The sequence below is a fragment of the Polypterus senegalus genome, chromosome 2 (genome assembly GCF_016835505.1).
Source record: "Polypterus senegalus isolate Bchr_013 chromosome 2, ASM1683550v1, whole genome shotgun sequence".
Lineage (NCBI taxonomy): Eukaryota > Metazoa > Chordata > Cladistia > Polypteriformes > Polypteridae > Polypterus > Polypterus senegalus.
The window spans coordinates 76,078,861-76,091,952 of NC_053155.1; the positions used below are offsets into that span (position 1 = coordinate 76,078,861).

The 13,092-nt window shown below is 44.5% G+C and overlaps 1 protein-coding gene across 1 annotated transcript in view; it reads right to left on the minus strand.

Moving 5' to 3' along the window:
- Positions 1–235: 235 nt before the first annotated feature.
- Positions 236–13,092, minus strand: part of LOC120523064 — a 17,302-nt gene continuing 4,445 nt past the window's right edge. Inside the window, exon 3 of the mRNA XM_039744020.1 lies at positions 236–3,427. Within this exon, the coding sequence (XP_039599954.1) occupies positions 302–3,391 (3,090 nt within the window). The 5' untranslated portion in view covers positions 3,392–3,427 and the 3' untranslated portion in view covers positions 236–301. The remainder of the gene's footprint in view (positions 3,428–13,092) is intronic.

Genomic DNA, 13,092 nt, shown 5'->3' on the forward strand with positions numbered 1-13,092 from the left:
TAATCTCTTTCAAATTGCTGAATTAGAGTACAAAAGCTATGATCGAGATTGCACATTTTGTGTTTCCCTCGTTAATTAAATCAGAAGTAGTGTTTCTGTATGATTTTCTGCTCCATTGCCATTATGAACATGATTTCTGACCTCACCCAGACCTGACACACACAAGGTGGCTTTTAGGCTTTCTAAAACTTATTGTGATATAAAAAATTCTGATATTACTGGAATATTACACCTTAATTTATTTATTTGGAACAATCACACCATTCTGTGAAAACGATATAATACACCTTAGCATTTTTTTTTAATTGTACTGAAATATTTTAATACAATTATGCATGCTGTCAGCTACCACAAGTTGTCCATCTGGCAACAAAGCAAGGCCTCTGGGGCTACTCAGCCCCTGAGTTATCAATGGTCGACCTTTTCCTTGCGGAGGATAAATCAGGACTGTGTGTTCCTTACTCCAGTCTGCCACCAGAACGTTACCTTCCATGTCTATGCACACACCCCAAGGACAAGACAGCACAGGTCCAAAATTTGCATTGAGGCCCAGGACCCTGATGGTATTCCAGTCAGGTCCCAGCACTTTGACACATGCCCCACCTTCATCCTCCTTGCCCCTTTCTGTCACAGCTATTAGTCCTGAGGTCAGATTGCTACCCACTAGGTAAGGCTTATTGAAACCAGGGACTACAGTACGGTCCAGCCTGCGCCCTGTACTCGTTTCTAGCCGAAGAGCAGTGAGAGTACCACGTCGCATGTCAGCTACTATAAAATCATCATGATAATTGACAGCAACTCCCCTTGGGGCATCCAAGTCATCCCGTCCTCCTCCAAAGGCCTGAAGAAGGCGGCCGTGTCTGTTAAATATCAGCAGCGTTCGCTCTGCTGCACAGCTTAGGGCGACCAGACCTTTTCTGTTAACAGCAACATCAAAATAATTCCGGTAGTTGCGGTCACGGTTAGGCAATGCTTCATTCTTCTGGACTGTTATCTGCTGGAGGACATTACCTCGTGCGTCTGTCACCTGTACTCGTGAATTACCACAGTCGACTAGGTAAAGCTGTCCTTGTGACGTTGCATACATCCCACTTGGAAGACTCAGCTCAGCACGACCTGAACCGAGTTTTCCAAACTGCATAATCAAAACTCCCTGGTCTTCCATATTTCTTTTGCCAGTTTCCTCCTTTATGTCCTTCTCCACATGTGCACTTGTGTCCTTTGTTTTTGTTCTTGACAACCATGGCTTTCCCCTGACTGCCTGGGATGCACGGATCTTCACAGATCCATTTTCATATTTTGGCTGAACTTCAATTGCTGACATGGAGACTGATCTGGAAAAAGATCTATGAGGGCTTCGGAAAACGTGACAGCTGCTTTTGAACGGCGCTCGAGATGAACGCTTATCTGACAGTTCACCCTGAGAAGTGTGCATATTCAGTCTTTGACCTGACACATGCTTCTTGGTGAACTTCCTCACAGCTAAATCAACTTTGTTTCCTCTTTTCACTTCCTTCCCACTTTCTTTCCTTCTTTGTTCATGATCTCTGGTCTCTATTAGAGGTGGACCTCTTCTAGAAAGGTCAACTGTTGATTTGGACAGACGATGTCCCGTTACTGCGTGACATGAGATGCTATTGTAATCCCTGGGAGAACTGACAATGAAAGTGTAGGATGAATCAATACTGTCGGTAGGGGATGGCACCCTCATGAATCTTTCTGGGGTTTCTCCTGCCGGGTTCTCGGAGTTATCTGAGTTTTTGAAAGTGTTTAATGTCGATGTGTCACCTAGGGACAGGTCTAAACAGCTCTTACTGATTGGAGTGGCTTGAACGTTCATGGATGTGGACTGCTTTCCTGTAGGCCACCCTTTTGCCTTGGTGGAAACTGCATCTTTGAAACTAGATCTGTTCTCTGCCTCAGAATTCACAGAACTTCCGTCTTTCTGTGAAATTGTGGATGACGTTACCCTGAAGTTTTTCTTTTCTGGGCCGATCATTGCCTGTTGAGCAGTCTTCTCAATGTTAGTGCCTATCTCAGCCAAGCTCCCTGTTCTCTGGAAATTAGGACTGATAACAGATTCTACAGACCTCCAGTGGACAGGATGAACTGGAGGCTTAGCCTGTCGACCAGATGGCAGACGGCTTGATAATATGGCTAAATCTCGAAAAGAAAAAGAAGAGTCCTCGTCCTTTGTTATGCTAGATGATGTTATGTTCATGTCTCCCTCTTCCTCAAATTCCTGCTCTGATTCTCCATCACTTAGTAAAGCTGGAATGGCCTGAAATAAGTCTGAATCCAGTCCCAGGCAATTGTTACTACTTAGAACCTTCTCATCTGTCTTGTCATCTTTAATCCCATTTTGCCCGGTAGTGGAGTATCCTTCAGGCTCCACGTTGTCAAGCTGAGGCTCAATGGACAAATGGGAATACTTTAGAGCCCCCCTGTCCACTTTCCTTTGGCTCAAACCTCCCACCTTTCTCAATGAGCCATTGCCTTCTAAATTACAGTCCAATCCCATTAAAGGTGGAGTCTTCGCTGGGAGACCATTGACATGAGCAATGCCAGTTGTTTCCTGTTTAACCTGAAAATGATCTTGACTTTCCTGTGTTGGCATCGTAAGCTGTGCTTCTCCTGCATCATCTCTTGGAGACAATTTGATCTTCCTCACAATCCGTGTGATCCCAGAGTGAGATTCTTTGAGATCGTCACTTTGACCTGAAACTTGTCTACTTAGCATTTCTCTTACACCTTTGCCCATTTCCAGAGCACTGCATTCTGTGCTTTTCCATATACAGTTATTTCCTTGAGGGTCACCAAGGGTCCCTTTCTGATTCTTTTCCTCAGGAATCTCTTTAGAATTTGAAAAGTCTCTCTTCTTTTTTTGTATTCCTCCAATAGCTGGTATGGAGAGGTGTAAAGTTTCTGTTTGGATTTTGATTTCCCCGAGGACCGAAACAGGGTCAGGATGAGGATGGAAACTCACACGCTTCAAGTTCAAGGTCACATTGCGTGGCAGCAGCTCTTCTAGTTTCTCTTTTAAACTGTTTTTTCTATCTAGATTTTGCTTCACCTCTCCATTTAGCCGGGAGATGCACTGCAGTTTCTCATCAATCTGAGCCAAGCTGAGCTTCAGAGCCCTTTCATTGTCCTTCTGCAGTTGCTCCAGTCTGCGCTTTGTCTCGCGGTGCTCCTGCTCTACCCTGTTCAACAAGTATTGCTCCTGCCTTTGTGCTCCTAGTAAAGCTCTTTCAAATGACTTTGCCACTCGTTCCAGCTCAGAGATTTGCTGTTGTCGTAGACTCTCCAGGTCCTGAAGAACTTGCTTCAGTTCAGGCAACAGCAAGGCATCCTCGCTGATGTGGGAAGTCGTACTTCCACCAAGTTGCATTTTTCAAGCAATACCCAAACTATTCAGAGTGGACACCTGAGGAACAAAGGAAAAAAAGGCAAAGGACATTAATAGCTTAATTAAGATGGTCACTGCCTGTACACAATTTTCAGTTGTAGCTTAGACAGTTGTGGTGCATGCTTGTGACCACCATCTGTGTATTGTGACATACCTAGTGACTCAGTCTCATATATATATATATATATATATATATATCCATCCATCCATCCATCCTCTTCCGCTTATCCGAGGTCGGGTCGCGGGGGCAGCAGCTTAAGCAGAGAGGCCCAGACTTCCCTCTCCCGGCCACTTCTTCCAGCTCTTCCGGGAGAATCCCAAGGCGTTCCCAGGCCAGCCGGGAGACATAGTCCCTCCAGCGTGTCCTGGGTCTTCCCCGGGGCCTCCTCCCGGTTGGACGTGCCGGAACACCTCACCAGGGAGGCGCCCAGGAGGCATCCTGATAAGATGCCCGAGCCACCTCATCTGACTCCTCTCGATGTGGAGGAGCAGCGGCTCTACTCTGAGCACCTCCCGGATGACTGAGCTTCTCACCCTATCTTTAAGGGAAAGCCCAGACACCCTGCGGAGGAAACTCATTTCAGCCGCTTGTATTGCGATCTCGTTCTTTCGGTCACTACCCATAGCTCATGACCATAGGTGAGGGTAGGAGCGTAGATCGACTGGTAAATTGAGAGCTTTGCCTTACGGCTCAGCTCCTTTTCACCACGACAGACCGATGCAGAGCCGCATCACTGCGGATGCCGCACCGATCCGCCTGTCGATCTCACGCTCCATTCTTCCCTCACTCGTGAACAAGACCCCGAGATACTTGAACTCCTCCACTTGGGGCAGGATCTCTCCCCCAACCCTGAGAGGGCACTCCACCCTTTTCCGGCTGAGGACCATGCTCTCGGATTTGGAGGTGCTGATTCTCATCCCAGCCGCTTCACACTCAGCTGCGAACCGATCCAGAGAGAGCTGAAGATCACGGCCTGATGAAGCAAACAGGACAACATCATCTGCAAAAAGCAGTGACCCAATCCTGAGTCCACCAAACCGACCCCTTCAACACCCTGGCTGCGCCTAGAAATTCTGTCCATAAAAGTTATGAACAGAATCGGTGACAAAGGGCAGCCCTGGCGGAGTCCAACTCTCACTGGAAACGGGCTCGACTTACTGCGGCAATGCGGACCAAGCTCTGACACGGTTGTACAGAGACCGAACAGCTCTTATCAGGGGTCCGGTACCCCATACTCCCGAGCACCCCCACAGGATTCCCGAGGGACACGGTCGAATGCCTTTTCCAAGTCCACAAAACACATGTAGACCGGTCGGGCAAACTCCCATGCACCCTCCAGGACTCTGCTAAGGGTGAAGAGCTGGTCCACTGTTCCGCGACCAGGACGAAAACCACACTGTTCCTCCTGAATCCGAGGTTCGACTATCCGACGGACCCTCCTCTCCAGAACCCCCGAATAGACTTTTCCAGGGAGGCTGAGGAGTGTGATCCCTCTATAGTTGGAACACACCCTCCGGTCCCCCTTTTTAAAGAGGGGGACCACCACCCCGGTCTGCCAATCCAGAGGCACAGTTCCCGATGTCCATGCGATGTTGCAGAGACGTGTCAACCAAGACAGTCCTACAACATCCAGAGCCTTAAGGAACTCCGGGCGTATCTCATCCACCCCCGGGGCCCTGCCACCAAGGAGTTTTTTGACCACCTCGGTGACTTCAGTCCCAGAGATGGGAGAGCCCACCTCAGAGTCCCCAGGCTCTGCTTCCTCATTGGAAGGCATGTTAGTGGGATTGAGGAGGTCTTCGAAGTACTCCTCCCACCGACCGAGAGGTCAGCAGCGCACCATCCCCACCATATACGGTGTTGACACTGCACTGCTTCCCCCTCCTGAGACGCCGGACGGTGGACCAGAATCTCCTCGAAGCCGTCCAAAGTCGTTCTCCATGGCCTCTCCAAACTCCTCCCATGCCCGAGATTTTGCCTCAGCAACAACCGAAGCTGCGTTCCGCTTGGCCTGCGGTACCTATCAGCTGCCTCCAGAGACCCACAGGACAAAAAGTCCTATAGGACTCCTTCTTCAGCTTGACGGCATCCCTCACCGCCGGTGTCCACTAACGGGTTCTGGGATTGCCGCCACGACAGGCACCGACCACCTTGCGGCCACAGCTTCGGTCAGCCGCCTCAACAATAGAGGCACGGAACATGGCCCATTCGGACTCAATGTCCCCACCTCCCTCGGGACGTGGTTGAAGTTCTGCCGGAGGTGGGAGTTGAAGCTACTTCTGACAGGGGACTCTGCCAGCCGTTCCCAGCAGACCCTCACAACACGTTTGGGCCTACCAGGTCTGACCGGCATCTTCCCACCAGGTGGTGATCAGTTGACAGCTCCGCCCCTCTCTTCACCCGAGTGTCCAAGACATATGGCGCAAGTCCGGCGACGACCACAAAGTCGATCATCGGCCTGAGGCCTAGGGTGTCCTGGTGCCAAGTGCACATATGAACACCCTTATGCTATATATACATATACATATAGAGAGAAAGAGAGAGAGCAATGTCAAAGCTTAAAAATGATAGCCATCAGATCACACACAGGGGATGAATTATGAGGAAAGATTAAAAGAGCTGAGCCTATACAGTTTAAGCAAAAGAAGATTAAGAGGTGACATAATTGAAGTGTTTATAATTATGAAGGGAATTTGTACAGCGGATCGAGACTGTTGTTTTAAAATGAGTTCATCAAGAACACAGGGACACAGTTGGAAACCTGTTTAGGGTAAATTTCACATAAACATTAGGAAGTTATTCTTTACACAAAGAACGATAAACATTTGGAATAAGCTACCAAGTAGAGTGGTAGACAGTAGGACTTTAGGAACTTTCAAAACTTGCTTTCATATTTTTTACAAGAATTTAGTGGATAGGACTGGCAAGCTTTGTTAGACTGAATGGCGTATTCTCGTCTAGATTGATCTAAGGTTCTAACAACACAAGAGCAGCAAGTAAATCCCTCAGCAGAGACAGTGTACCAAGTCAAATGTTAAAAACAAAAGGGAGTGTGAGAGTTTGAAACAGAGGGAATGAGTGAGGAAGGAAAAAATGGTTTTAGGTATTTTCACAAAAAAATGTAAGAAAAAAATTAAAAGAAAAATAAATAATTTAAAAAAATAATCAAGCAGATTTAGTTTTTCATCAGTTTGCAGACTCCTGGGCACTTTTTGTGCAGCTATCACTAAACTGTCACATATTATTCAGTAAAGACACAGCCACCTCAGTAATGGCACCGAGTACTCTTAACTTCATTGTCACACCATAAGTGATTCTTCATCAACAAACTTCTGGTCAGATATGTAAATCATAAATGTTTTTATTCAGTGCACCAAAGAATAGTTTAATTTTCCAAATAGCATTTTGTTAAGTGACAGGTAAGCTGTTGTCAAAACAATATAAACACCTGATAAGTAAGCTGAAGCGTTTGTCACTCGTGATGTGCTTTCCATGAGGTGTTTCAAATAAAAGTTTTGTTGACCAGCACGTTTCAACTTCTGGCTTCTGAATTATGTAGGCCGACCAGATTTCCAGTAATGAAGTGGGCATATTAGATATAGATTAATATAGATTCATTTTGGGGCTTCATCTGCATTGTAAAAATGTATATTAAATTGAAAAGCAGTTGTTGCAGTCCACATTCAGGTTTTGGGCAAAAAAATGGGATATTTTGTAAAATTCCAGGATGCAATGCATTAAACGTGACACATTACATAAAAATGAGACTCTCACAGAAAACAATGGGACATTTGGTGACTCTAGAATTTCATTTCATTTTCTAACTTGCTTAGTCTTGCACAGGGTCATGGGGGTCTACTGGAGCCTATCCCAGCTGGCATAGGGCATATGGCAGGAACAAGCCTTTGACAGGGTGCCAGTCAGTCGCAGTGCAAACCCACACACCAACCACATATTAGGGCCAATTTAGTTTCACCAGTCCACCTAACCTGCATTTCTTTGGACAGTGGTAGGAAAGTGGAGTACCCGGAGGAAACCCTCAGAGACTTGGGAAGATCATACAAACTTCACGCAGGGAGGACATGGGACTCAAACCCTGGTCTCCTTACTGAAGGCAGCAGAGCTACCAATGTGGCACCATGCCACCCTGACCCTGGAATTACACCTTGATATGGAAGATTTGCTAAGATAGCTAAGATAGCCAGCAGCTCAACACGACTGACATTGGACCACATGCGTGCTGTGTAATTTGGTTTCAGTTTATGCTGCTGGGTCACTTGGAGTTGTGACTGAGCCACACAGCATCTAACATGCTGTCACTTATGAAGAGACTGAAATTCTATATGGGATCATCTGTAGCAGATACATCTGTCTTGTACGCTGGAGATTAATGAACAGCACCTTTGGAAGTAGCAAGACACATATGCCACCCCATGTACATTCAGAAATGATGTCACAGTTCACCATTTTAGCAAAATCATCACCTTGGTATGCTTTATTAGCACTAGAACTAGAATCTATTATGCTGTCATAGTCCACCTCTGAACAACTGTCACCATAATTGATGTTTTTCTTCATGCACTTCACGCTGTGACAGCTAATACTTAGCTTGCTGTCCCTACAGCTGCCTTCGGTCACTAGTCACCGTTCAACATGTTCACATTATTTCAGGGATAATGGTAAAGAGGCTTAAAGAGGACTCTGTCAGCCATTCTCCCTGCAGGAAGATCTCTGTGAAAACAAGCAATCGATATTCGCTCATAAGTAAATAATAATGTGGAGGACCCGGGCTGTGGCATAAATCCAGCTCATGATAAGCAAACTACAAATATGTAAAGTAAAAATTCACTCTGTCATGTCATTCCATTTGTGGCAACTGCATGTGTAGAAGGCCACACCAAAGGTATAAATAAAATAAATACAACAGTTTATTCTGTATTGTTTGTCTCACCACATTTCCTCATGGTGAAGGAGTGGTGGCAGCTGTGAAGCACAGACCATTTTCTATTTTCATTTCCGCTTGACAGCTGTCCAATGTCCCCAGATGTGGCGTTCATACTAATGTCAATGAGCTGGGGCCTATTGGGTCCATGATGGGGGTCCCTCTGCGTGTCTGTCTGTCTGTCTGTCTGTACCACAAATGTTTCAGTGGTTGTGTAGTTTTCTTTCTTTAGTCTCTTCTACATATTGACTTTGTTTATGTGTTTTTAATCATCTCGTATTGGTTGCTTAGTGTCAGCTTAATGTGAAGCTCAGTCACGTCCACTGGATGTTTAAATCATACAAGGTGTCCAAAATGGCCACATGGGTCTGCATGTGATGTTGTAGGACATGGTCATGTGACTCGTTGGACGCGGTGGTTCTGGTTTTTCCTCACAATGAAAGCATGTCAAGGTAAGATCATCAGGTATTCTGATCTTTTGCCTGTCATTTCTTAGTAATTTGTGATATTTTGCACTTGCCTCTGCTTGTTATTTCTTTGTATTTCTCACGCTCCTGGCTGTTGATATTTTAATCCTGTTTTTGCCAGTTTCATTTTTGTTTGTGAGGGTGTGGTGGTTGTACCCATTAGAGTTTAGTTAAAATAAGAAGTCCTTTTGGTGACTGTGAAGAGTTATGGAGTGAGCCAAGTTCTTCAGGCTAAAGTAGTGTAGTGTAGTGTAGTGTAGTTTGTTGTGACCATAATAATGTGAAATAAGAATCAAAGTGAGAGTCCAGAGATATGAATTCATGCTGCCACTGTACAATGATTCAGCTGATAGATCATGATAAGGTCTTTCCAGTCTCTAGGATCAAGTGTTTCGCCCAGATGTTACAGTAGGTAATCCTCTCAGTTAAGTCAGGCATTGATGTTCCTCCTTTAAAGTGGTCCGCTTGTATGAGCCTAATTCCTGCAGCGAGTCCAAACGGCCTTGCACTTTAACATCCGTTTCATTTATAGGTTTATGGTGACATTATTGTCACGTGGAGAGAGTACAGTGAAATTCTGACTTGGACATGCTAATCAACATGCCGTGGGCTCTCAAAAATGGCTGCACCCTTGCTGAGAGGCCTGCAATGAAGTGGGCACAACTGTTTAAAGGCTCCAGTCTGCTGCTCACTCTAAACGGCATTTAGGGAAGGTGGCACATTCATTATTGTTTCACATTTTCCATGTTGATTGTGAGGCCTATGTCTTTCTTTTAATTGGTTATTTTTTTTTGGTGGTCTGCGGTCCAGTCATGTACATCTGGTGTGCTTTCATTAAACCAGAATGTCTATGGAGGCTTAACGGAAATTTCATACTAAAGCAATTTTTGAAGGCCATATTTAAAAAAACAACTTCTGGAACAGGTTTGGTAAGCAAGTCTTTTTGTAGCGTGTAAGTTTAAAATGTAAGATCATACGTTGGTTCAAATATTAGCTTCAATTTAGGTGGACATTGACTTATCCATTAGGGTAAAGAGTAATGTCACAATGAAAGCCACTGCAGCTATCTGAGCGATCCTTCAACTGTCAGATAATGCCATTATTTTTCTCGTGCATCCAGAAAAGTGCATGTCAAGGCATGACAAGGCTCCTGGATCAATGCAAAGACTTCCGATCCTTTCTATGAAGTCTTAGCACAGTTGCATTGTTGTGACCAGGTGTATTTTTCCCACATAAATTCTGGACAATTTAATCAGGTGTCAGAGAATTTAAAGATAATACAAAAGTGTAGAACATAGCCAAAGTCTGAAATGTGAAGGAAATAAACTTATGACTAAATTTAAGGGATTGCACTAAATACAAAAAAATAAATATAAACTAGAACTTAAAGAAAAGTCCTCAGAAATGGATTTCTTTCACAAACATAATTTTACACAGTTTGGATGCTATTTATTGCGAGTGGCCTTTTGTGACACGGCATCACATAGCCTCTTGTGTGATTATGGACTATACAAAAATAAATTCTATTGTATACCTAGAAATCACATTGTTATGATTCAGCCAGGGTTTCTTTCCTGGTTTAAGGACATCTTGCTTTTTATTGTTGATTTTGAATTTTTATTTTTGTTATAATGTAGTTTTTTTGCTAATATTGTTTTATATTGTGTATGTGTGCCTCAAGGCCATAGTAAACACAAAATGCAGTTTTTAAATGATGGTTTTTATTATTTAGGGAGAAAAAAAATCCAAACCTGCATGGCCCTGTGTGAAAAGTAATTGCCCCTTGTTAAAAAATAACCTAACTGTGGTGTAGCACACCTGAGTTCAATTTCCGTAGCCACCCCCAGGCCTGATTACTGCCACACCTGTTTCAATCAAGAAATCACTTAAATAGGAGCTGCCTGACACAGAGAAGTAGACCAAAAGCACCTCAAAAGCTAGACATCATGCCAAGATCCAAAGAAATTCAGGAACAAATGAGAACAGAAGTAATTGAGATCTATCAGTCTGGTAAAAGTTATAAAGCCATTTCTAAAGCTTTGGAACTCCAGCGAACCACAGTGAGAGCCATTATCCACAAATGGCAAAAATATGGAACAGTGGTGAACCTTCCCAGGAGTGGCCGGCTGACCAAAATTACCCCAAGAGCGCAGAGACGACTCATCCGAGAGGTCACAAAAGACCCCAGGACAACGTCTAAAGAACTGCAGGCCTCACTTGCCTCAATTAAGGTCAGTGTTCATGACTCCACCATAAGAAAGAGACTGGGCAAAAACGGCCTGCATGGCAGATTTCCAAGACGCAAACCACTGTTAAGCAAAAAGAACATTAGGGCTTGTCTCAATTTTGCTAAGAAACATCTCAATGATTGCCAAGACTTTTGGGAAAATACCTTGTGGACTGATGAGACAAAAGTTGAACTTTTTGGAAGGCAAATGTCCCGTTACTTCTGGCGTAAAAGGAACACAGCATTTCAGAAAAAGAACATCATACCAACAGTAAAATATGGTGGTGGTAGTGTGATGGTCTGGGGTTGTTTTGCTGTGATAGATGGAACCATGAATTCTACTGTCTACCAAAAAATCCTGAAGGAGAATGTCCGGCCATCTGTTCGTCACCTCAAGCTGAAGCGATCTTGGGTGCTGCAACAGGACAATGACCCAAAACACACCAGCAAATCCACCTCTGAACGGCTGAAGAAAAACAAAATGAAGACTTTGGAGTGGCCTAGTCAAAGTCCTGACCTGAATCCAATTGAGATGCTATGGCATGACCTTAAAAAGGCGGTTCATGCTAGAAAACCCTCAAATAAAGCTGAATTACAACAATTCTGCAAAGATGAGTGGGCCAAAATATCTCCAGAGTGCTGTAAAAGACTCGTTGCAAGTTATCGCAAACGCTTGATTGCAGTTATTGCTGCTAACGGTGGCCCAACCAGTTATTAGGTTCAGGGGGCAATTACTTTTTCACACAGGGGGCCATGTAGGTTTGGATTTTTTCTCCCTAAATAATAAAACCATCATTTAAAAACTGCATTTTGTGTTTACTTGTGTTATATTTGACTAATGGTTAAATGTGTTTGATGATCAGAAACATTTTGTGTGACAAACATGCAAAAGAATAAGAAATCAGGAAGGGGGCAAATAGTTTTTCACACCACTGTATCTGAGAAGAAAACGTGATGGCCTCTGAAGAGCTTGAGCCCGGCTGTCGCCAGTGCTGCAGGCTCAAATGGTTTATTTGCATTTGGAGAAGACATTCCTCTCACACCTCGTACTTGGCACGTAAATGCACTTCCCCGTGTTGCACAAGCTCCAACAGTTGATTGTTTGCACTTCTTCGTGTGGTAATTGTTTAAGCCTTTCAAGTGCCAGGTGAACAGTTGCCTAGGTTAAGAGTCTGGAATTGATCAGAAGCCAAAAGAAAAGTTTCATGGGAAACTGACATTTCTCACAAGAAAATTACATGGCAGCTCTTTTGATAATAGCTCGAGGCGCTCTGCGTGCCTGATTCTTTTGATAATGTCAAGTGTAGAATTGAACGGCAGGTAAACCTAGATTGAGTGGCAGTATGGAGGCCTGGCTGCAGCTTTACAAAGCCATTGCAATGAATTCAGTTGCCATCCCGGTTAGTGTCTCCTGTGGGGTTTTGTACAATGTCCTCCCACTGGCTTAGCTGGACAGACATGCAGCAGTGTGAGTGTGTGAGCCCAGTGAAGACCTGCCATCTCATCCCCTTAGGTAGGCTTCAGCTCCCTGTCACTGGACAGTGGACATGTGGACACAAAGTCAAAACAAGTGCTGACGAATGCGTCCATTTCTGTGGTATTTTATGTAAGAAAACCCACTTTGCTTGGCCATAACTTATTCTGCTTGTTAATGAAATGATGTTTAAATGTTTCCAGTTTTAATTACAATGAAACAACCCAGCAAAACTGATCATCATTCCTGACTTCTGTCCCCAGACAGTGCAGTTCAGGGCTACAGGGAGCTGGAGCCAAACCGGGCAGACATGAGGGTCAGTCATCACGGGTGTGATCAGGGTGGTATTTAGGGCTTGAACTACCCTTGAAGTATATCTTATGGCCGTTCCAACGACGTAATTAAGATTCATGTACTTTCTTATCTTCACTGAACGCCACAAACGTAGTGACGCTAACAGTATGTCCTCAACTGTCCAGAGAACATGCAGAAAGAATGTGTTACGGTCAGGGAAGGAGCAACACATTCCACTTCAATACAGATAGACGTGGATGAATTTATTAAGTTATCTT